At 49.7% G+C, this 23,875-nt stretch overlaps 1 protein-coding gene across 1 annotated transcript in view; it reads right to left on the reverse strand.

The window, feature by feature from the left end:
• Window positions 1-17,875: 17,875 nt before the first annotated feature.
• The window catches only part of Nol9 (nucleolar protein 9), a 17,186-nt gene continuing 11,186 nt past the window's right edge, over window positions 17,876-23,875 (reverse strand). Inside the window, exons 10-13 of the mRNA XM_029558299.1 lie at window positions 22,848-22,959; window positions 20,997-21,174; window positions 19,314-19,447; window positions 17,876-18,202 (exon numbers count right to left, since the gene is read on the reverse strand). Coding sequence (XP_029414159.1) covers window positions 18,056-18,202; window positions 19,314-19,447; window positions 20,997-21,174; window positions 22,848-22,959 — 571 coding nt within the window. The 3' untranslated portion in view covers window positions 17,876-18,055. The remainder of the gene's footprint in view (window positions 18,203-19,313; window positions 19,448-20,996; window positions 21,175-22,847; window positions 22,960-23,875) is intronic.

Raw genomic sequence — 23,875 nt, forward strand, 5'->3', positions numbered from 1 at the left:
TGCCCCAGGAGCAATTCCAGGTCCCCATCCTGACCTCTGACCCTGGCCAGCCCCAGCTAGTTCACAGGTTCTCAGTTGAGGGATGGAGGCACCTGTGGGGATGCCAGCGGGTACCCCTGGAGTACATTCCAGCCACTCCCCAGGAAACTCAGGTGTGTCTCCCAGCTCTATTAAGCTAAGGTGGCCCCCAGGGGGTCCAAGAGCACAAGCCTTCAGACTACTTGTGAGGCGGATTCCCCCTCGTGCCCCCCCACCCCGGCTCTCTGGACTCTGAGGCTCTCTCCCCCCAACCCTTCACTAGGCTGTCCACTAACCCCACCTCTCTCCCCAGACTCTTACCCACAGCAGGGGACATACCCCAGGTAGCAGAACCTGGGCAAAGTTCTGTAATGTCATTGGGGAACTGCACTGTCCCCTGCAGGGTAGACACCGGGCGAGAACCAGAGGGGTGGGGCTGAGGGAAAGTTAGAGAGCTGGGATTCGGATCTACCCAAGAGATGAACCCTGGGCTGGGATGTTGCCCAGCACATGTGAAGCCTGGGTTCCATCTCTAGCAAGGGTAGGGGTAACAAGGACTGTTAGAAGAAGCGACATAGGTAGGAAAATAGGAAGTTCCAGGCCAGACCTTGTCTCAGACAACAATGAAGAAAAGCTAGGCAAGGTGATGCAAGCCAGTGATCCTAGCATTCGGGAGGCTGAGGCAGGAAAATCCATAGTACCAGGCCAGCTGAGGCTATATGGCAATACCTTGTCTTTAAAGGACAACAACAACAACACACAGCTGGACGTTCTGACCCACACCTTTAATCCCACTCAGGAGAGGTAGAAGCAGGCAGATCTCTGAGTTTGGGGTCAGCCTGGTCTATGTAGTGAGGTCCAGGCCAGCCAGGACTAAGTAGTGAGACCCCATCTAAAAAACCAAACAACCAAACCAAACCAACAAAACCCAAGCTAGCCTTGGAGGTCTGAAGGCAAAGCGGGTCACCAACAGCTCTACCGGAGTCACCCTCTGCCAGGGTTTTTACTCTTGTTCAAACCACCAGGGTCTGTCTAATCCCCCAATACAGGCTGAACATGTGCTGGTGGAATTTGTCAGTACTTTGAAGGACATGGGCTTCATTAAGTTGGACTAAGTAACCCTTCTTGAATGGATTATTCAAGAACATCTATCTAGTGAAAGAGATCATGCTAGCCTCTGTACACAAATAAAAAAATGTTAAGCTGGGTTGGTGAGATGACTCAGCGGTTGAGAACGCTTCTTTCGAGCCCAGCGTGCTTGCACACGCCTATAGTCCCAGCACTCGGGAGGCAGAGGCAGTCGGATCTCTGGGAGTTCAAGGCCTGCCTGGTTTACATAGTGAGTTCCAGGCCCAGTGGGGGCTGCAGAGAGACCGTCTCAAAAAGACCAAAAAAAAAAAGCTTCTTTCCTTTCCTGCTCTTGTAGAGGACTCAGAGTTTGGTTCCCAGCACCCACATGGCAGCCCACAACCTACTGCCTACTGTTCTGGGGACTCCACCTCCCTCTTCTGGCCTCTGTGGGCACTGCATGCATGTGGAACACTTATGTGCAAACAAAACACTCATACACTAAAATCATAAATAAAGAAATCATTTTTGCCGTTTTGTTTTTGGATGGTTTCTTTTTTTTGTTTGTTTGTTTTTAAGATAGGGTCTTCCTGGAGCCCCTGCTGATCTGGAATGCCTGGAATGTTTTTGTTTTTTGAGACATAGTCTCACTATTTGGCTTTGACTAGCCTGGGACTCACTATGTAGACCAGACTGGCCTTGAGCTCACAGAGATCCTTGAGCCTCTGCCTCTGAGTGCTGAGTTTTAAAGGCATGCACCACCATGCCAGGCTTTTAAAAAAAAACTTTTATTTTATGTATCTGAGTGTTTTTCCTCCCTGTAATGCAATGCCCATGGATGGCAGAAGAGGGAGTTTCAATCCCCTGGAATTGGAGTTACAGACAGTTGTAAGCAGTCATGTGAGTGCTGGGAACTGAGCCCAGCTCTTCTAAAAGAGCAGCAGGTGCTCTTAACCACTGAGCCATCTCTCCAGCCTCCAAATAAAGAAATCTTAAAAAATCTGAAGACCTTAAAAAAAAAAAAAAAAGCCAAAATCAAAACAAACTAAAACAAAACAGTCAAAAAAAATCCAACTGGGACCCTGGCAGCCCTTCTGTGCCCGTGACCTCTGTCCCTGCCCATCCACGAGTAGCTTTCCCCACAAAGGTTGGTATTGTCCCCACAACATAAAAGAAGAAACTGAGTCTCAACTGTAAGGAGTAGGACTTGGATTTGAACCCAGGACGGTCTAATTCCAACTTAAGAACCTGGACAACCGCCTCGGGAAGAGGCCCAGGTAATGGGACAAGCAGGGCAGCCATCAAAAACCCAGACTTGAGGCGGGCCTGGAGGGGCAGACCTATAATCCTAGCTACTGGGGAAACTGAGGAGGACCAAAAGTTCATGGCCAGCCTGGACAACTTGTGAAGTCCTGTCTCAAAAAGTACAGGGGCTGCCGGGCGTGGTGGCGCACTCCTTTAATCTCAGCACTTGGGAGGCAGAGGCAGGCCTCAAAAAGACCGAAAAAAAAAAAAAATTAAAGCTGGGCATAGTGACACACGCCTTTAGCCCCAGCACCTGAGAGGCAGAGGCAGGTGGATCTCTGTGAGTTCGAGGCCAGCCTGGTCTACATAGCAAATCCAGGCCAGCTGGGGCTACAGGGAGACCCTGTCTCAAAAAGACCAAAATAGGGGCTGGAGAGATGGCTCAGCAGTTAAGAGCACTGGCTGCTCTCACAAAGGACCTGGGTTCAATTCCCAGCACCCACATGGCGGCTCCTGGCTAGGCCCTCTCTGACCCTGCTGGTGTCTCCCCAGCCTGCCAGGTCTCTGGAGCTGGACTGGGTACAGCAGAACCAGCCCCCACCAGACCAGATAGATGCCTACATCAAAGAGTCACAGACCTGGCAAAGGGGGGCTGGCTGCTTTTTCTGGAGCTGGCCTGGGTACAGCAGAACCAGCCCCCACCAGACCAGATGCCTACATCAAAGAGTCACAGACCTGGCAAAGGGGGGCTGGCTGCTTTCCTAGGGGTAGTAGAAGGGTCACTTCAGGCTGTGGGGGGCCAGGGGGTGGTAGTGATGGCCATCCAGGCAGGCTGCACACCCCCAGCTGAGAGGCAGCTGGAGTAATTTGAACCATACACCTGCCCCCACCTCTAGCAGCACAGGGCTACACTAGCACAGGGCCCCTGAGCCTTGATCACAGGCATCCACGTGGCTTGGGCCTGAGGCTACAGCACGCGGGGGGGAGTCCCAGCTTGAGTTCAGCACAGAAATGTAAGCCTGAGCCTTGGGGACTAAGACTATCCAGCACCCACCAGCACCTACTCCAGCAGAAGTCAGGGCTGCAAAGCTAGGGGTCGGCCTGGAGCCATTACCCAGCCCACAAGTCATCTGGGCCTGGTGGGAGCCACACCTGGTTCTGATTTCAGAGCAGTCCCACCAGGCGAGGTAGATTTCTTCCTACCCCTCCTTGGCTACAGACTAAACACAGAACCCCACTTGACGTATGCACCCTGAGATTTTGCAGCCTCCAGAACTCTTGGGGTACAAGGCCTTCCTTACAGATAGGAGGTGGACCTATGTCTCTGGACCCTGAGGGCTCTGACTCCCTACACATTCAACCTTATCCCCTCACCTTTCTCATGCCCAATGTGCTTGTACATCCCTGCCTATGCCACACCCATCCTACAAACCTGGCCTCACGTTGTCTCCATGTGGGAGAGCAGGAGTGGATCAGAAGCAGCTCCCCAAGTCTAGAGAACCACCCCCCCCAATGCTCAATGCACAGCCTTAGCCATCCTCACCTCAAAACAGCTACAGTCAGAGGCAGGTGGACGCCTGGGCCTTTTCTCAGGGTCTTCATCCTTTTGATACGGGCTGGAACAAGGGTTTGCCTGGGTCACTTCTGCTGTGGGCACAGGGGAATGACAGCCACCCCAGGAGGGCTGGGCACCATGCTGAACACTATCCACATATATCGCCTGTTAATTCTCACCTTACTTACAGAACAGAGATTGAAAGAGGCTGAGGGTTCTGGTGCGTAACTTACCTAAGGGCCATGCTAAGAAGAGAGGGAGCCCTTGCAAACCCCAGCTGCACCCCACTACCTGTCCCATTCTAGGAGTGGCTCTCATCATCCAACCTCAGCTACTACCAAGAGCCTTTCTTGGTCACCAGAGGGTAGAGATGGAAATCAGAGCAAGGCCCTGAACTGGAAGCCTTCACAAGGCCTGAGGGGCCTGGAAACCAGCTGGTTCTCCACTTGAGCACCCTGGGGCTGGGAGCCTTGGCCTCAGACAGGGAGACCCGGGGATGTCCCCTTGTCCCTACCTGTGGATCCTTCTCCGTTCCAGTGAGCTGCTGGCCCAGAAGCCAGGGACAGGACAAACGGACAGGAGTACAAGACAGGAGTACAGGGAGTTGCAGACACCAAGGCCTAGTAATGGCCTTGGACTGGGGAGAGCTCTAGTTCTCTGCCAACCACAGCTGTTTCCTTGCAAGCGGAAGTGCCTTGGGCGGCCTGGACAGGGGCCCCTTGTGAAGTCTTGCTGAGTAAGGGGGCAAAAGAGGAAGAAGAGCAGGTGGCCAGAACTGGCTGACGCCCCCAACAGAAACAGCAGCTGTCACAGACCTTGGCTTTAGGCTACCTTGCTGAATGCAATCAGTGGGGGTTGCGGTGGGGTGGGGGTGGAGACACTCCTTGGCCCTCCTTGACTACTTTCTCCTTTCAGTAATTTCAGATGACCCCTGTCCCACAGTACTGGGTCCCTGCGCTTGCCGATGGCAGCTCTCCCTGGGTAGGACTTGGCTGAGTCCTGCCCCTGCTGCTGCCCTGGCTGGTGGACCGTGGATAGGGTGCTTGTTGAAGTTTCTGATTCCATACCTAAGAAATGGGTTGAGATAGACTTAGAGAGATAGCTCAGTAATTAAGAGCTCTTGCTGCTCTTCCAGAGCACCTGAGTTCTATTCCCAGCACCCACATCGAGTGGCTCACAACTGCCTGTAACTCCAGCTCTAAGAAATCTAACACCTACTAGGCTCCACTGGCACCAACACTTGCATATACCATACACAGGCATACACATAATTAAAAATAAATATATCTTTAAAAATTACTTGTATCTGGGCTGGTTCAGCAGTTAAGAGATAGCTAAGCATTAGGAGCACTGGCTGCTCTTGCTGGAGACCTGGGCTCAAATCCCAGCACCCACATGGCAGCTAACAATCATCTGTAACTCCAGTTCCAGGGGATCCAACATCATCTTGTCCTCTGCTAGTACTGCATAACAAGTATGCACTTACATACATGTAGGCAATACACTCATACACATGAAATAAAAATAAATTAAATCAGGCTGGAGAGATGGCTCAGTGGTTAAGAGCACTGACTGCTCTTGCAGAGGACCCGGTTCAATTCCCAGCACCTACGGGAATCCGACACCCTCTTCTGACTTCTGCAGCATTGCACGACACGGGTGCACTCACATACATGTAGGCAATACACTTGTACACAAAAAATAAAAATAATAAATAATAAAAATAAATTTAAAAAATTTAAAAGTTGTTGGGGCTGGAGAGATGGCTCAGCAGTTAAGAACACTGGTTGTTCTTGCAGAAGACCCTGGTTCGTATCCCAGCACCTACATGGCAGCTAACAACTGTTCGTAACTCCAGTCCCAGGGGATATGACAGCTTCTTCTGACTTCTGAGGGTATTGCACAATACAGGTGCACTTACCTACATGCAGGCAATACACACATACACATAAAATAAAATAAAAAAAATTAATTAAAAAAATTTTTAAAGTTGCTTACAAATGAATTTTAAAATTAAAAATGGGTTGAGACCAGCATAGAACTGTGGAAATGGGCAGCAGGCCCCAATCTTAGTAAAAGACCCTAAGGTGATGGTGATTTGGGAATGGGGTCCCCACGGGGCTTCATCCCTCCCCAGGCAAGGCCCACTATGACTCTTTGTGGTTCCTCGAGACACCCAGGGGCAAGTGATCATGCCTCTTTCTCTGGCTTTCAGTTTCTGAGGCCCATCTGTACCCCAGAGCAGTTGGGCAGAGCCAGCTGTGTGCCAGGCGCCCAGCTCACATGCATAGATAGCATCCCCTCTCATGTACGGCCACAGAGCCTGTTAGAAATTAAGTCCCACCAGGGCCCTGTTATATAACCTGGCAAGGTGGGTCCCAGCCACTCCCCAGCCCTCTGGCTCTCTTGTTGATGTCCCTTTGGCTAGACCCCCACAACTCTCAGCCTGACTTCAGCTCTAGGAGAACAGAAGGATCACCCAACCCTGCATGTGCCAAGGGTGCTATGGAACCAATGCTCGCTGGGGACCCCTGGCAGGGGCTGGGTAGGCTAAAGGCCAACCCTTGGGCAGCCTCATGTTGGCACCTACAGATGGGGTGAAGAGCAGAGCCCAGTGTGGGCAGCACAGACCCCTCCTCTCAATATTAATTCTGAAAGCCAGACGCGTGGGCCTGATGCCTCAGCCCATTTGTGGGCTCCCTGGTTTGGAAGATGCCGGTGGAAAGCTGGCCATAACTGCCTGGTCTCTAGCCAGCCCATCCCTACAGCCTTAGCCAGGCCCCAGCCCCAGCTTCAACCCTTCATCATAACATCCTGCCTCTCAGCGTCTGACAGGCCCCGTTCCAGTCCTTGGCACTGTTGAAGGTGGATGGATCAGAAGGGAACAAGTGACAGAGGATGGTCACCAGCTCCTCAAGCCTCAGTTTCCTCCTCTGTAAAATGGGGATGGCTCTGAAAAGTCCAGATCAGAGCAGTGAGATTCAGAGGGGGGATTCAGCAGGGGGATTCAGAGAGGGGCCCCACTCCTGTGCTGCCCACATAGTGCTTACTCCAGTCCCGGGACTGTGGTGGGTGAGATGCAGTTCAGGGCCAGTGGGACCATAACTGGGTTTGCAGAGCCAAGATGAGGCCAGCAGACATGGGTAGAGGGCTGCTCCCGACCTTGGGAGTGGGCACTGCAGGGTGCCCAACCATAGTCTGCATGGCCAGTCTGCCCCAGTCCCGCATGGTCTGGGAAGAGGAAGGAGTAAGGGTCCTGCTGTCAGGAAGCCCGGTGCCAGCTGCCCCTCCCCCAGGGCGGTCGTCTGAGCTGTGTTCTTCCATGTCCTCCTACACAATCCCGATTGTTTCCTGCTTGGCCAGGGACCCTGTATGTTCTCTTTCCTGGCTCCCTGCCTGGCATGTTGCTAATATTTGCTGAGTCCCCTGTGGGCCAGGCCCCACATGGAGAGCCTTGGTATTTCCTTCACTTCACCTAAGCGTCATGCAATTGTATCACTGTTGATCCATTTTATGGAAGGAAAACTGAGGCTCGGAGGGATTGCAAAGACCTGCCTAAGCTAGCTAGGAAGTGGGATCATGTGATGGTGGTGGACAGACTGCAGCTTGATTTTCTCTCTGTGGCCAAGTACTCAAGTTCTGTATGCTTGTAGGGATTCATCCCAGGCTCAGTTAACCCTCCCTGCCCATCCCTGCTCAGTGCTGAGCCCACAGGTCACAGGGTTCAGGCGGGCTCTCCCTTCCTGGAATGCATTTCTACCTCACACTCTGGAAACACATTAGGTTTTAAGAAACCTCCCTGACCTTAGAGCCCACTTACCCATGGGCCTCAAAGTGGAGCCTTCCCTCAGGATGGGGATAGAGCAGTAAGACAACAGGCCCTTCAGAACCAGGAGGTTCCCAGGGCCTCCCACAGGAGTGGGAGGGCCAGTCATTGTCCCACAGCTGGCCTGACCATCCTCACCCACACATTCACCCACCACAGCCTGGGGACAAGTGCAGCCTCGAGCAGGTTGGCCGCATACCAGCTGCCCACGTCATTCTCAGCTTTGCTTCCAGAATGTCTGAGCCTTCAGTCCCTGCCCTGGCTTGACCTAGGCTCAAGCCATCACAGCTTTACCCTGCTAGGGATCCTAGCTTCACCCCCTGCCTCCTCTTCCAGATCCAGCCAGGCTATCTGGGTTCAAACTCATGCTGGCTGTCACCTTGAGCAAGTCGCTTAAAGTCTGTGTCTGGACCTTAGTTTCCTCATCTTACGTGGGATAGTCACAGAGCAGCTCTGAAGACTGAGCTAATTCAGATCGACCTTCACACCTAGGGTCTATGTAGTATGATGGGGGATCCAGAGACAACAGCCAACAACCACAGCATGGACAGAACAAACTTGTTGACTGGGTGTGGTGATACACACCTCCCAGCACTCAGGAGGCGGAGGCAGGTGGACCTCTGTGAATTCAAGGCCAGCTGGGGCTACATAGCAAGACTCTTGTCTCAGTAACTTCTCTAACTAAAGACCTGCTCCTCACTAGCTGGGGGCATGGTCACATTCCCGTGTGGCCGCTCAGACTCTAGGAACTGACCCTCAGTCCAAGAGGAATTCATGGGTCCTCTCAGTAGGGAGTTGGCCCTGCCCACTTCAGGTAATGGTCACGCATGTTTTCTGGATAGACAGCTCCTGGCTTTTTCTTCTCCAGATACAGAGCCCAGGCTCAGCCTGGCCCAGAGCAGGTACCAGGGACATACTCCCTGGCTTGAACTTGAATCAACTCACAATCAACTGTCCCTAGCCCTAGACTGATTTCCAACTCCCCAAGGGTTAGTCCAGTGGATTCTGCCTCACCTGTGTGTGTGTGTGTAGAAATGACACGGCTGAGTTCCACGGGGGAACATTGGCCTGGGCTCAGATCTGACAGGGTCAAGTTCCCCTTTTGAAGGAGCTAAGAGCCAGCAGCTGCCCTCTGTTCTGAGTGTCCAGGACTTCCCAGCTTGGGCAGGGAGAGGCTGAGATTTCCGGGCTGCCTAGGGCATCAACGAAACAGTCACAGTGAAGAGCCACATTCTAGTCCTGCTGCCGGCTGCTGGCCACACAGACTTTCAAACCTGGGGAGACTGAAGGGCTGAGCCTTCTGGACGCTGAGTCTGTCCAGCGAACAAAGGCTTCTAGGTCAGGCTGTGACCACAAAGAGAGGTCAGACTTCCAGGACAGCTGGGATTTCAAAAATTCTAGGCCATTGTTGGAACGTTGGTCTTGTTGGTTGCCAAGTATCATTATGGTCTCCTGGATATGCCCTGAAGAGACCCAGGCTGTTTCTGACCCAAGCCTTGTCTTCTGCTGACCACAGAGGCCATAGCCTCTCATTGCCCAAGGCCAGGACACAGGCCCAGCCTGTAGAGGCAGCTTCCGGGCCAGGGCAGCTGCTGGGTTTAGCCTGTCTTGGCCCTGTAGGGGTTGTCTGTCCAGGGGTATCTCCCATGCAGGAAGCCCTGCCTGGGCCCTGTTCCTTTATACAGGGACAGTGTGTGCACATGTACATTATTTTAGATTTGCTGCTCTGGAGGAGACTGGGAGCAGAGCCTAGGGTGATGTGAAGGACCTTGCTGGCCATGCAGACATCAGGCTGAGGAAGTGGCAGAGGCAATGGACCTGAGAGAGGGCCGGTCCTTGTATGTGACTAAGGTAGGCAGCACCTATTCAGGTCTCCCTGGATTGTGAGACTGGCACACAGGACCTGGAGTTGGTTACTGTAGCGAGAGAACAAGAACAGTGTGTGCCAAAGCCAGGCAGCAAGGGGAAGTAAAACCAGAGAGGGGGGCTGGAGAGACGGCTCAGCGGTTAGAGCACTGGCTGCTCTTGCAGAGGGGTCCCAGGTTCAGTTCTCAGCACCCGCCTGGAAGGTAACAACCGTCCATAACTCCAGTTCTGGGGGATCTGATGCCCTCTTCTGACTTCCTTGGGAATTGCATGATATGAGTGCACTTATACAGAGAAAATAAAAATAATAAATTTTTTTTTTTTTTGGTCTTTTTGAGACAAGGTCTGCCTGTGGCCCCAGCTGGCCTGGATTCCCTAATGGAGACCAGGCTGGCCTTGAACTCACAGAGGTCCGCCTGCCTCTGCCTCCCAAGTGCTGGGATTAAAAGCGTGCGCCATCACATCCGGCAAAAAATATTTTAAAAAATAAAATCAGGGGCTGGAGAGTCGGCTCAGCAATTAAGAGCACTGACTGCTCTTGCAGAGGACCCGGGTTCGATTCCCAGCACCCACATGGCAGCTACAAACCGTTCTTAACTCCAGAGTTCCAGGGGAATCCGAAGCCCTCTTCTGACCTCCGCAGCATTGCATGACATGGGTGTACTCACATACATGCAGGCAATACACACATACACATAAAACAAAAATTAAAAAAATAAAATCAATAAAACAGGCAGAGGGCTGAGGATGTAGCTCAGTGGTAGAATGAGCACTTGTTTACTATGAAAGGCCCTGGATTCCATCCCCAGTACTAAGTAAGTAAATAGTGCTTAAAGTCTAAGCCTGAGCCATTCCTCCAGCACTCAGAAGACGTTTGAGAGTCCTTTCACCATGTGGGTCTGAGGTTGAACTCAAGTTGTCAGGCTTGGTGGTAACTGTCCTTACCTACAGAGCCATCTTACCTCCTCATGTAAATAATTTAAAAAATACTACCGGGCGTGGTGGTGCATGCCTTTAATCCCAGCACTGGGAGGCAGAGGCAGGCAGATCTTTGTGAGTTTGAGGCCAGTCTGGTGTACATAGTGAGTTCCAGGACAGCTGGGGCTACAGGGAGACCCTGTCTCAAAAAGACCAAAAGAAAAAAATATGCCAGCCGTGGTGGTGCACACCTTTAATCCCAGCACTCCGAGGCAGAGGCAGGTGGATCTCTGTGAGTTCAAGTCCAGCCTGGTCTACAAAGGGAGTTCCAGGCCAGCTGGGGCCCCTGGGAGACCCTGTCTCAAACAACAACAAAACAAAAAAGAAAACAAACAAGCTTGGTACACAGGCAAATAAGACTGCATTGCTAAAAACCAACTGAACAGGCAGGAGCAACTGATGGCAGGGTGGCTCTTACCGTCATGCCAGCGCTTGGGAAGTGGTGGCGGGAGAGTGAGTTCAAGGTCAGCCTGGGTTATATGAAATCCTCTTAAGAAAAAAAAAAAGACCAACAAAAAACACCTTGAGATATTAAAATTATCAGATGCAGACTTAAAACCTTACCACACCTGACTCCACAATAACCCTGGAGGACAGACACTATTATTATCTCTACTTACAGATCATGAAATTGCAGCTCAGAAAGCAAGAGTGATCTGCCTAAGGTCACACAGTTAATGAGGCTAGCTGGGACTATACACAGGTCTTTTGCATGTAATCTAGGTTGCTGAAAGCTTCCTGTATAGCTGAACTTGCAGGATTACTGGGAGTTTTGAGGCCAGCCTGAGCTACAATGGTGAGTTAGTTCCAGGCCAGGCAGGGTTACATAGTAAGGTTTTGTTTCAACAAACAAACAAATAACCTTTCTATATAAAAGGTCTTTGGGCATGGAAAGACTAAGAGAGAGTTGTGCATGGTGCACCCTCTGCCTCCTCCACTCTCAAAGTTCTAGAAGGATGTCAGATCCTATGGCAGCTGCCCATACCCCTCTGCCAAGAGCCACTGTGCATCAGTAATGGGAGTGGACGAAGAGATGCCTGTAAGGGTGCACCTGCCCACCTCCATATGCCAGCAACAAGCTTACAGTGACCAGACCTAGAGAGCGTAGAAGGGCCAGAACATAGATGGCAATCAGGACACACTCTGAAGTATCTATCAAAGTGCAAACGGTCACACTCTTCTAGGAATGTTTTCTGTACTCTTGCAGGTGCATGGAGATACAGGCATATGGCATTCACAGTGACACTGTTCACAAGAGTGACCCAGGCATCCCCTGTGGAAACCAGTCTCAGAGTAAAGATGTGGGCCAGTGAGATGGCTCAGCAGGTAAAAGCATTTACCATGCAAACTGGACAACCCGAGTTTGACCCCAGGAATCCACAATGGAAAGAGAACAGACTCCCCAGAATTGTCTGCTGGCCTCTGTGGCAAGGTGTGCTCCTGCCTTCACAGGCATAGTAACAAATAAAACTCTAAGTGAAAGTGTAAATGTCATCAGGCGAAGGAAACAAATCAGTGACTGGATAGGATGGGGTGTAGCTCAGAGGTACACCTGCCTATCACATGTGAGGTCCCAGGTTCAATCAACACCAGCAAAGCAAAATCAAAACAAAAACAATCGAGGGCATAGGAGTCTGGTGGCCCTTCCTGAGTGAGTTATGAAGGCAGAGTTGGGGGATGGAGAGATGGCCCAGCGGTTAAGCACACTGGCTGTTCTTGCAGAGGACCCAGGTTTAGTACCCAGCACCCACATGGTAGCTAACAACTGTCCGTAACTCCAGTTCCAGGGGATCAACAAACTTCTGAACTGTGGGCATTGCATGCACACATACACCTGCAGGTCAAAGTCATACATATAGTTTTTTAAAAAGGCAGGTTTGGGAACCTGCTCCAAACTGTGTCAACATCAGAGACCAACTTTAATGCACACAGTGAGATGACATCTTTAACAAAATTATTTACTGGTGTGTGTGCACATGTGTAGGGAGGTCATTAGACAACTCTGTGGGGTTGGTTCTCTCCTCTATGTGGGTTCTAGAGATTAAACTCAGGTTTCCAGACCTGCCTTTACCCACTGCTGGAATCCATCTTGCCAGCCCATGCCATGTTTTTTTTTTTTTTTTTTTTTTTTTTTTTTTTTTTTTTTTTGTAGCTCTGGCTGGCCCAGAACCCACTATATATGTAGACCTGACTGGCCTTGAACTCAAGAGGTCTGCCTGCCTCTGCCTCCCGAGTGCTGGGATTAAAGGCGGCGCCACCACGCCCAGCCCCAGGCACCCTTCTTATTCCAGGCTAAAGCCTCAAGAGGCCTTTGACTTCCAAGCTCCTAATTCATTAAGTCACCAATGACTGCCACCTTGGCGAGCCTGGGATCTTGGTGGTCCTCTCAGGACCCACAAGTCTTCCTCTTCTTATCGTGCACCTTCCAAACTCTTCCTAGACAAAGACTCATGAGTTCCTGAAGGAAGGCTGAGCTTGCTGCAAGCTGTAAACTTGTGTTCTGCCAGAACAGCAGCACCCTGCCAGGCCCTCCAGCCAGCGGCCTCTCTGAACCACAGGTCTGACCCCTTAGGCCTAGCTGCAGTCTGAACTTGGAAGGCCCTCTCCTGTCTTTAGCCCCAGTCTTAACTTCTCCAGCTGAATCTGTCTATACAGAAACCTGAGCTCTCGGTACGCTTTCCTGCAAAACTGGTACCATGGGCACAGTACACTTTATTGTAGGCTCCAGAGGCTGCACTGCATCTCCTTGGTGGTTTTCAGCCCAGAATTTTCCATTCCACTCCAAGGAGCGGCTGATCCCACTGCTGTCTGCACTGAAGGTTCTGCTCTGCTTCCCTCCTTCCCTGGAAAGTAATGCCAGGGAGACCCTTCTTCTCTGGGATCCTCACAGCCAGCAGCAGAAACCACACTGGAGTTCTTGAGGAGGAGGAAGGCCTGGGAGTTGGGTATCCTTCCTTGCAGGCAGAGGCTGATCGTACCCCAGAAACCAAGCAAATTCCAAAGCCTTAGAAAAACTCTAGCCAGTGTCTGCTGGATGTCTCAGCGACAGCAGGGCTAGGTTACCATGGCAACCCCGAGTTTCCCAGATTACCCCCAGATCTGCCCAGCTCAGCTCTATTTGCTGCTCCCCAAGGCTCTGCTTACTCAGCTCTGGCATGTGCAGTTTAGACCCTCAGCCCCATGCTTGCGTCCCTGCCTGGCTTCCAGCTGCTCTTTCCTGGCATTCTCGGGAATATTTAACTTAGGTCTTTCTGGAGAGGCCCTGCAGGTCACGCGGGGCTTCTCCCTCAACACAGACGGCCCCCTTCCTTATTTTAGCCACTGTTGAGGCTGGGCTAGTCAGCTAATTCTGGTTCTCTGCCAGGAGCAAGGTAGGAGACAGAAGACCATGGGGCTGGGCACTCACTAAGGCTGTTAGGGGCACAGATCCCTGGTTTGGGTTTTTGGGTTGTTTTTCAAAAAATCTTATTATTTTCATTTTATGTGTATCCATGTATTGCCTGCATGTAGGTAAGCGCACTTGTGTCGTGCAATGCCCGTGGAGGTCAGAAGAGGCTGTCAGATCCCCTGGAACTGGAGTTATGGACAGTTGTTAGCTGCCATGTGGGTTCTGGGAATCGAACCGGGTCCTCTGCGGGAGCAGTCAGTGCTCTTAACTGCTGAGCCATCTCTCCAGCCCATCTGCATTTTAAAAACTCTCAACTCTGGCTGGGTGTGGTGGCATATACCTTTAATCTCAGCACTCAAGGCAGGTGGATCTCTAGGGCTTTCAGGCCAGCTTGGTCTACAAAGTGAGTTCCTGGTCAGTCACAGCCACATAGTGAGACCTTGTCTCAAAACAAAACTCTGAACTCTTCTGGGTGTATAATATAGCCCCTTTTCAGGGGGCTGGAGCAATGGCTCAGTGGTTAAGAGCACTGACTGCTCTTGAAGATGGGGTTTGACTCCCAGCACCCACAGGGTGGCTAACGTAACTCCAATTCCAGGGACCCAACACCCTCTTCTGGCTTCCGCAGGCACTGCAGACACAGCATACATGAAGGTGTAACACGCATACACATAAAATAAAAATAAAACCCCCTTTCTCCTAAATACTCGCCTCACAGGTGGTGCAAGAGATACAGCACTGTCTGGCAATCCAGACAGGTCCAGATGGGGAGGTCAACGTGGATTCTATCTGCAAGCAAGCGATGGAAACAGCACAGCATCGGCTGGCGTTTCCTCCTGACTCAGTTCATTAACCTTCCCTCAACACAGCTGCTTTCACTGCTGCGTCCTTTGCTATGGTTGTTCTTAAGCATGGAAGTTATTTGCACACTGAATTACACAAATTATTCTTGAAAGCTTTAGTAACTGTGTTCATATGCAAATGAGGGGCTGGCTATGGAAAAACGTTCGATATGCAGGACTCAACAGTGACCACTTCCACATGTGAATAGAACACGTTTTAAGCACTAAATGAGTGCTTGTGAGGGTGTGGTTTACCAGTGGTGATCAAGGACATGACCCAGCAACCAGAGCACGGCAAAGTGAGCCTGTCGAGTAAGGAGCTGTGCACCCAGACATCTGACCTCCGCACCATCTCGGCATTTGTGTGAGGGACAGTCTTGGTGCCCAGACAGGCTACACACCAAAAGCCACCCACAATTCTCTGAATGCTGGAGACTAGTTAGGACCTTTTATAAACAACCTAACTCCTTACCCAATCTGTAATCCCAGCACTTGATGAGGCTGAAGCAGAAGATTGCCACAAGCTTGAGGACAGCCTGGGATAAGATCCTATTAAATAAAGGAGTGAGGGGACTAGGGAGATGTCTCAGCAGCTAAGGATATTTGTTGCTTGGGCTGAAGCAGTTAAGAGCACTGATTGCTCTTGCAAAGGACCCAGGTTCGATTCCCAGCACCCATATGGTAGCTACGAACTATCCTTAACTCCAGTTCCAGGGAAATTCGAAGCCCTCTTCTGACCTCCGGCACTGCACAACACAGGTGCGCTCATATACATGTAGGCGATACACTCATACACATAAAATTAAAAAAATACAAAAAACTGATTTTAGAATTTTCACCCTGCCTAGCGAGTCAGAACCCTCCCATTCCAGGACCAGGCCAGGCCTCTCTGCTGGAAAGTTCTGGCAGTCGTGACAGTGTACACCTCACCACTCATTAAGCAGCTTCTTTTTGCAACAGATTATGAAGTTCCACAACTGATCAAATGCAAGATCAAGTGCCTGTGAGGTGCCAAGCCCTAAGTGGCACACCTGCTGTGCATCCTGTACACCTATGGCTCAGGGAACAGTGGAAGAGGGGCATCTCTTGTCAGAAGCAAACAGTTGGTGATTAACGCACAAAACCACAACTGGCCAAAGTGCAGAAAACAGGAGGCTGCAGGGGCTTATCCCTGAATCAGACACTTCCAGGGAACCTCTTAAGGCTCAGAGAACATTGTGGAAGGGGGCAGAAAGGGTCTAGGAGACTGAGGTGGTACATGACCATAAGCAAAGTTTTCCAGAGCTGGGAGGTTACTCATATGAACTTACACCAATGGTGACAGCATTCACAAGACCCCCATTAGCTCAAGTTGGAGAACTACTGGCAACTGACAGTTGCCAAGATGGAGAGTTGCTTTTGCTGATGCCAGATGGGTTGACCAAGCTGAATGGATCCACACCAGAGCGCATTTGAGGACACACATTTAATTCCACAGGCCATAATACATATGACAGGGTACATGGAATCAGGTGGGGGGCATTAAGAGGGGCACAGACGGGACGGACGGGAGGGGGGGGTCTAAATATGATCAAAATGTATGAAATTTACAAAAATTCAGTAAAACTTTTTAAAATAACTGATTTTAAAGAAACACAAAAACTGATGATTTGGGATTTCTGTTATACAGTTCTAGTGTTCTTAAAACCAGTGTGTTCTGCTGGGCATGGTGGTGCACACTGTAGGTGCTCCCAACAGCACACCTTTAGGATCTCTGCAAGTTCAAGGCCAGCCTGGTCCACACAGTGAGTTCCAGGCCAGCTGGGGCTACAGGAGACCCTGGTCTCAAGGACCAACAACACACGAAATCAGTGTGCTCCTCTGAAAACCACACACTCCTACAACTCCAAAGAGCTCCTTACTGTCCATTCTGGACCAGAACAGACTGTCTAAATGGAAACAACACAACACAGGACAGGCATGGTGGCATATGCCTATGGTCATAGCACATAGGAAATGGAAGCGGGAGGACCATGCATGAGTTTGAAGCCAGCCTGGGTTACACAGCAAGACCTTGTCTCAAAAGAGAACCCAAATTAAAAAACAGCTGGGACTACGGGAAGACCGTCTCAAGAACACCAAAAAAAACCCCAAACCAAACCAAACCGATGATGCATTCTCATCTTTGCCCCAAATGCCTGATGCTGACCATCACATGTATGGACACCTAAGGTGGGTAGCACTGTTGTTTCAGGTCTTATGCTATTAAATGGATGGACATCTAAGGCGAGTGGAGCTTTGTTTCAGGTGTGACACTGACCATCACACAGATGGACATCTAAGGTGGGTGGCGCTGCTGTTGCAGGTCTGACCAGAGCCAAGTCTCCACAATCCCTCCAGGAAAGGTGAACAAGGGTTCTCTGTGGACTCTTGCCTCACAGCCACCTAATGCCTATTGCTCCCTCTACTGGTAAAGACGCATCTTTACTGGTAGGGACACATTTAAAAGCTAAAAGCAAACTTTAAGAAAAGGTAATTCACGGGCCTGGTGGCGCATGCCTTTATTCCCAGCACTCCTGAGGCAGAGGCAGGCAGATCTCTATGAGTTCCAGGCCAGTTAGGGCTACATGGAGACGCTGTCTCAAAAAGGCCAAAAAAAAAAAAGCAAAATAAGAAAGGCAGGAGATGCGCTTTAAGTTTTATAAAACTTACGTTTTTCCAGCTCCAAAACACTTAAGCATTCAAATCCCATCACCCACATGGCAGCTAACAACTGTCCGTAACTCCAGTTTCAGGGGATCCGACAGCCTCTTCTGTCCTCCGCGGGCACTGCATGACATGGGTACACTGACCTACATGCAGGCAATACACATAAAATAAATAAAAAATAAAGGCCAGGTGTGGTGGCGCATGCCTGCAGTCCCAGCACTCGGGAGGCAGAGGCAGGCAGATCTCTCTGAGTTCAAGGCCAGCCTGGTCTACATAGTGAGTTCCAGGACAGCTGGGGTACAGGGAAACCCTGTCTCAAAAAGACCAAACACAAAACAAAACAACCAAAAACCAAACAAAAAAAGGTAAGTCAGAGCGCTACTTCCACTCGTCCAGAGACATGCACTGCACAAGAATCTTTATTGTAACAGTTAAGGAACTGGGAAACTGAGCTAAATAACACTCGAGACCCTGTCAAAAAACAAACTTATAACTGTCTTTTATACACTGCACATGAAACCCCAACCTCTGGATACCAGGCCTGGGAGACAAGGTTTCCATATAAGTCTCTGCACTGAACTTTATTTTCCTTTCCGATACGACCTGTATCTGAAGCAGGGCTTTTCATGCGCTTCCTCAGTTTCTCTTACTCCAATTTTCTCCGATGCTCCAGGAAGATTAAAATTGTAATCTGTGGTGACGTATGGAATTGTCCCTTCGAGCCCATCCTGAAATGGAAACACACAAACGGCATGGAACCTGCACACTCAGTCTCGAGGACTGAGGACACTCACTCTTAAGCCAGCATGCTGGGAAGCTGGTCTCTGGAGCACAGGGCACTTAATGCATTCCTCAAGGGTCCTCTTGGGGCAACCAGCCAGCCACAAGATGCCCACATCTTATCTTTGTCCAGCTGTTTCCAAAAACGCATCAAACACAGTGAGAGATGGTGTGCACCTCTGATCCCAGCACTTGAGAGGCAGAGCCAAGTGGATCTCTGTGAGTTCTAGGCCAGCTAGGCCTACAAGGAGACCCTGTCTCAAAATAAACACCCGGCCGTGGTCTTGCACACCTTTAATCCCAGCACTTGGGAGGGAGAGGCAGGCAGATCTCTTTGAGTTGGAGGCCAGCTGGTCTACATAGCACATTCCAGGCCAGCTGGAGCTATAGGGAGACCCTGTTTTAAAAAGACAAAACGAAACACCCCTCAACGCCCCCTGGATCCACTCTGGCCGCTCACCCTCCACACTGGCTTTAGGGTCAGACAGGACACCAGTAACTTATTTTTTTGTCTTTTTGAGGTAGGGTCTCCCTGTAACCCCGGCTGTCCTGGAACTTACTACATAGACCAGGCTGGCCTTGAACTCAGAGAGATCTGCCTGCCTCTGCCTCCCGAGTGCTGGGACTGCAGGCATGCGCCACCACACCTGGCCTTTATTTTTTATTTATTTTATGTGTATGCGTGCATTGCCTGCATGTATGTGAGGGCACCCGTGTCATGCAATGCCGAGGAGGTCAGAAGAGGGCTTCAGATTCCCCTGGAACTTGCTGTTAAGGACGGTTCACAGCCACTATGTGGGTGCTGGAAATCGAACCTGGGTCCTCTGCAAGAGCAGTCAGGGCTCTTAACCACTGAGCCATCTCTCTATCCTGGACACCAGTAATTGGCATAGTCTTCCCAGAGGTTCCTCTGAGGGCTGTCCACAGGGGGGCCAGTACTATGCAAGTTAACTCTATTCTCACCACCTCTCCTCTATTAATAATGGCTCTATCCTGGGGCTCCTGACCATGTGTGATCTGCCCAGGCTCCCCTACAGGGCTGCCCCTCTGTGGACTCACCTGGTTCTTAAAAATACACTGTGGAATGGAAACAGTACCGATCAGCAGGCAGTTTACAGCTTTCAACTCTTCTGGAGGCACAGGGGTAAGGATGTAGTAAAGCTGCTTATCCATGTCAATGCCTCTACAGATTCCTTTAAAATAGAAAGTATGATCACCCTTTCTGGAGACACCAAACATACATACCATTACAAACCAAGATACTGACATTAAGAGTTTAAATTTCAGGGCTAGAGAGATGGATCAGTTGTTATAAGCACTGGCTGCTCTTGCAGAGGACATAGGTTTGATACACTCATACACATAAAAATAATTTTTTAAAAACTTAAAAAAAATAATTTAAATGTCTAGTCTTGTTTTGTTTTCAGAATACAAAGTACAATTCAAACACTCTGGACCTTCCCCTGCCCAGCTGTGAGGAACCAAAACAGGCTAATGGAAAGGCCTTGGATTACTGGAATTAGTGCAAAAAATCTAGTGCCTAGAAGCACAGAGAAGACACACTCTTCCCTTGCTACACATTCCTTCTCTATGGTTGGTACCAAATAATGAAATTTCTTTTTTTTTTTTTTTTTTTGTTTTTTTTGAGAGCGGCTCCCCCTGAAGCCCCAACTGCCCGGAACCTCCCTATGTAGCCCGGGCTGGCCTTGAATGCACAGAGACCCCCCTGCCTCTGCCTTCCAAGTGCTGGGATTAAAGATGTGCGCCACCACACCCTGCAATTTCTTTTTGTAAAAAATATTTTATTATTTTTATTTTATGTGTATGAGTGCTATGCCTGCATGTAGTTAAGTACACCTATATTGTGCAATGCCTGTGGAAAAAAGAAGAGGCTGTCAGATCTCCTGGAACTGGAGTTAGGGACAGTTGTTAGTTGCCATATTGGTGCCGGGATTCAAACCCCGGTCTTCTGCAAGAACAATGCTCAGTGTTCTTAAACGCTGAGCCATGTCTCCAGCCCCGGGATGATGCAATTTCTATGCAAATGCTTTTGAGATGGTGCTGCACAAATCTGAAAAGTACACATCTCTGTTTAGATTTTGCTAGTTGGGGGGGTCACTTAGTTCTAAGACTCTTCCAAAATTCAACACTGATTTTCTTGTTGGTCTTTTTGAGACAGGGTCTCCCTGTAGCCCCAGCTGGCCTGGAACTCATTATGTAGACCAGGGTGGCCTTGAACTCACAGAGATCTGCCTGCCTCTGACCCCATGTAGATATGCTGAGTGGTGGATGGATTTGGTGGGCAGATGTGGTTGTGCTGGAGGGGGATTATGGGAATAGTCTACCTAAAGATGGAGTCAGAGCCCCAGCAGTGGATTAAGATGGCCTTAGGAAAAGGTGTCTAGTAAGAAGAGGGCCAAGAGCCAGGCATGGTGGTGATACCTTTAAACTCAGCACTTGGGAGACAGAAGCAGGCACATCTCTCCAAGTTGGAGGCCATCCTGGTCTAAAGAGTGAGCACCAAGCCAGCTAGAGCTACATAATGAGACCCCATCTCCAACAAAAAAGAAAAGGTAAAGAGAAGAGAGAGGCCATAGAAATCTTAGACTCAGGTAAGCTGGCAGGGAAGGCAGGTGGTCAGTATTCTTCCTGATCCGTCCAACCTATAAACACAAGATCAAGACCAGATAAAGAAGAGGATCCACTCCGGCAGGGTAAGAGACATCGTTTATTTTCACTCACCAAAGCCCACACAGTCACAGATTGGGGTCTGGGCCAACAGGATGGGACCCCTCTTGTATCCTTTCATATCATCCACGATCTTGCAAAGACCAACCCAGCTGGCATTCACAGCATACAATATATGGGTGGGAGCAACATCAGAGTGAGTAACCCGGAGTGCAACTGCATTGAAAGGGACCTGTAGAATAAATCATAAATGTGCATTTCCCTCAATTTTTATTTTGAAAGACCTTTTTATGTAGGTATAAGAACTGGACTCTGGAAGCACAGGATGCACTCTTAACCATCAAGCTATCTCTCTAGCCCCTGAAACCCTTTATATTAGGCAAGAACTTACTGGATAGTCCAGCATGACCTTGAACTCAAAATCCACCTGCTTCAGTCGTCTAAGAGCTAAGTGTTGGGATACTACAGACTTCAAATACTTTGTAATTCTTATGTGTGTATACATGTGTTAATCTATGTATCTTGGGAGGTCAGACATCAATGAGGCTTTTTTTTTTTTTAATTTATACTAATTTCTGTGTGTTTTGCCTGCATATACACAAGCACATCAGTGTGTGCAATGCCCATGGAGGCCAGACTAGGGTGTCAGATCCCCTGGCACAGAAGTTAAGAAGGTTGTGAGCTGTCATGTGGGTTCTAGGAACCAAACTGGGTCCTCTGCAGGAGCAGCCCCTATCCACTGAGCTGTCTCTCAAGCCCCAGTGGGGGATGTCTTCCTCAATCACTCTACACCTTGTTTTTTGAGATAAAGTCTCTCACTGAACCTGAGGCTAGCCAATTCAGCCAGTCTGTCTGGCCAGCAAACCCCAAGGAGCCTCCTGCTCCACCTCCCCTGAGCTAGATTATAGGCATGTGCCAACACCCACATTTAGTCAAAATCTGGGCTTTAGAAACAAAAACTAAGGTTTGATGGCTCAGTTGATAAGCTTGCCAACCTAGCATGGTTGGACTCCCTACTACCATGTAAAACTGGGTGTGGTTGTACATGCCTATAATCAGCACTTGGGGTGGGAGAGGATGATCAAGAGTTCAAGGTCTGCTAAGTATCTACTTTCAGGCCAGTCTGGGATTGCGAACCACTTTAACCCTCAAAACAAGAGAATTTAGGTTTTTTAATTTAGAATTAGGCTTTGACCACCATGCCACTGCACTGCTTCCTCATGTTTCCACAGATGCAAGCACAGAGCAACTTCTGACACATGCATGTATCCATGTCACCACAAGCAGGGCTTGCTTATCAATGGCTCTGGCTTTTAGCTGAACCTACCCCTGAACCCTACCACTACTCTGTGCCATGTGATACGACTCTCGTGCTACAGATTTTGACAAACCAAGTCACAGGAAGTGTACGTGTGGGCATGGCCACCAGATTAAAAGACGGTTTATGGGGCTGGAGCATCTCAGCAGTTAAGAGCACTGGTTATTCTTGCAGAGGACCTGGGTTCAGTTCCCAGCACCTACACCGCGGCTAACCACCACCTGTAACTCCAGTTCCAGGGGATCTAATACTCTCTTCTGACCTCCATGGGCATTGTATGACATGGGTGCACTTACACACACACTAGGGCAGTACACTCATATGCATAAAATTTTTAAAAAATCAATCAAAAAAAAGATGATTTGTAACAAGTGAAACTACATCTACAGCAAACGCTGATCTCCCCTGCCCAGGACTAGCTCTACAGCTCCTTCAGGGTCACCTAGCGCTTCTCTTGCTTGGTTTTGCCATCTGAAGAACAGGATAATAGTGGAACCTACAGCAGAAGTTGTTGTGAGAATTAAGTAGGACACAGGAAGTGGCAAGTATATAATCAGTAAACAATGTCTCCCACCAGTTCCGATTACCTGATAAGGTATCAGACTGTGCAAAGGACTAAGTGGCTTTGGCAGTGGAGGCATCAGTTGGCTAAGGTAACTTAACACAGTCAGCTCACGAAAAATTCTGTTGTATGATTCCCTGAAAAGGAAAGCAGAGCAGTTGAGACCTCCTACAGACCACACTCAGGGGCGAAGGGAGCATCCCACAGGTGACACTGACAGAGCATGCTACACTTCGCTCTTAAGATATTCCCAAGCACGCTTTTAATCCCAGCACTCGGGAGCAGAGGCTGGGCCAGGCTGGTCTACATAGTGAGTTTCAGGCCAGCTGGGCTACAGGGTGAACCTGTCTCAACCCCCCACCCCCCAAAAAAAGGTATTCCCAAGCCTTAGGTCTGGAGGTATGGTTCGGTGGTAGACCACTCGAGCAAGTGCAAGACCCTGACTCAATATGTAGTACTACAAAAAAATCAAGTCTCCACGTTAACATATATATACTGCCTTGACGCAGCCCTCCAAAGCTAGGCCTAAAGACTCCTTAGGACTGAGTTCTGGCAACCGGCATCTGATGCCAAGTCTCCATGCTCCCACTAGCTATTCATTCTCCTTTAAATGTATCGCTGTGATGGACAGACCTGGAAAATCTGAGGGTTTATTTTTTTTTTGTTTACAGGGCCTCACTATGTGGTTAGCTGACCTTGAACTCATCATCCCTGACTCCTAAGGGCTGGGATGACACACAGGCACCACCAAGACAAGTCTGAGGACATTCTTTTTTTTGAGACAGGGTCTCCCTTATAGCCCCAGCTGTCCTGGAACTCACTATGCAAACCAAGCTAGTCTTCAACTCACAAGAGATCTGCCTGTCTCTGCCTCCCAAGTGCTGGGATTAAAGATGTAGATCACAACATCCAGCCAAGGACATACTCTTTATTAAAATATTTTATTTATGGCAGGCAGTGGTAGTGCACTCATTTAACCCTAGCACTCAGGAGGTAGGCAGATCTTTGAGTTCCAGGCCAGCCTGGTCTACATAGTGAGTTCCAGGCCAGCTG

Source organism: Nannospalax galili, unplaced genomic scaffold, assembly GCF_000622305.1.
Source record: "Nannospalax galili isolate Female #2095 unplaced genomic scaffold, S.galili_v1.0 scaffold1488, whole genome shotgun sequence".
NCBI lineage: Eukaryota > Metazoa > Chordata > Mammalia > Rodentia > Spalacidae > Nannospalax > Nannospalax galili.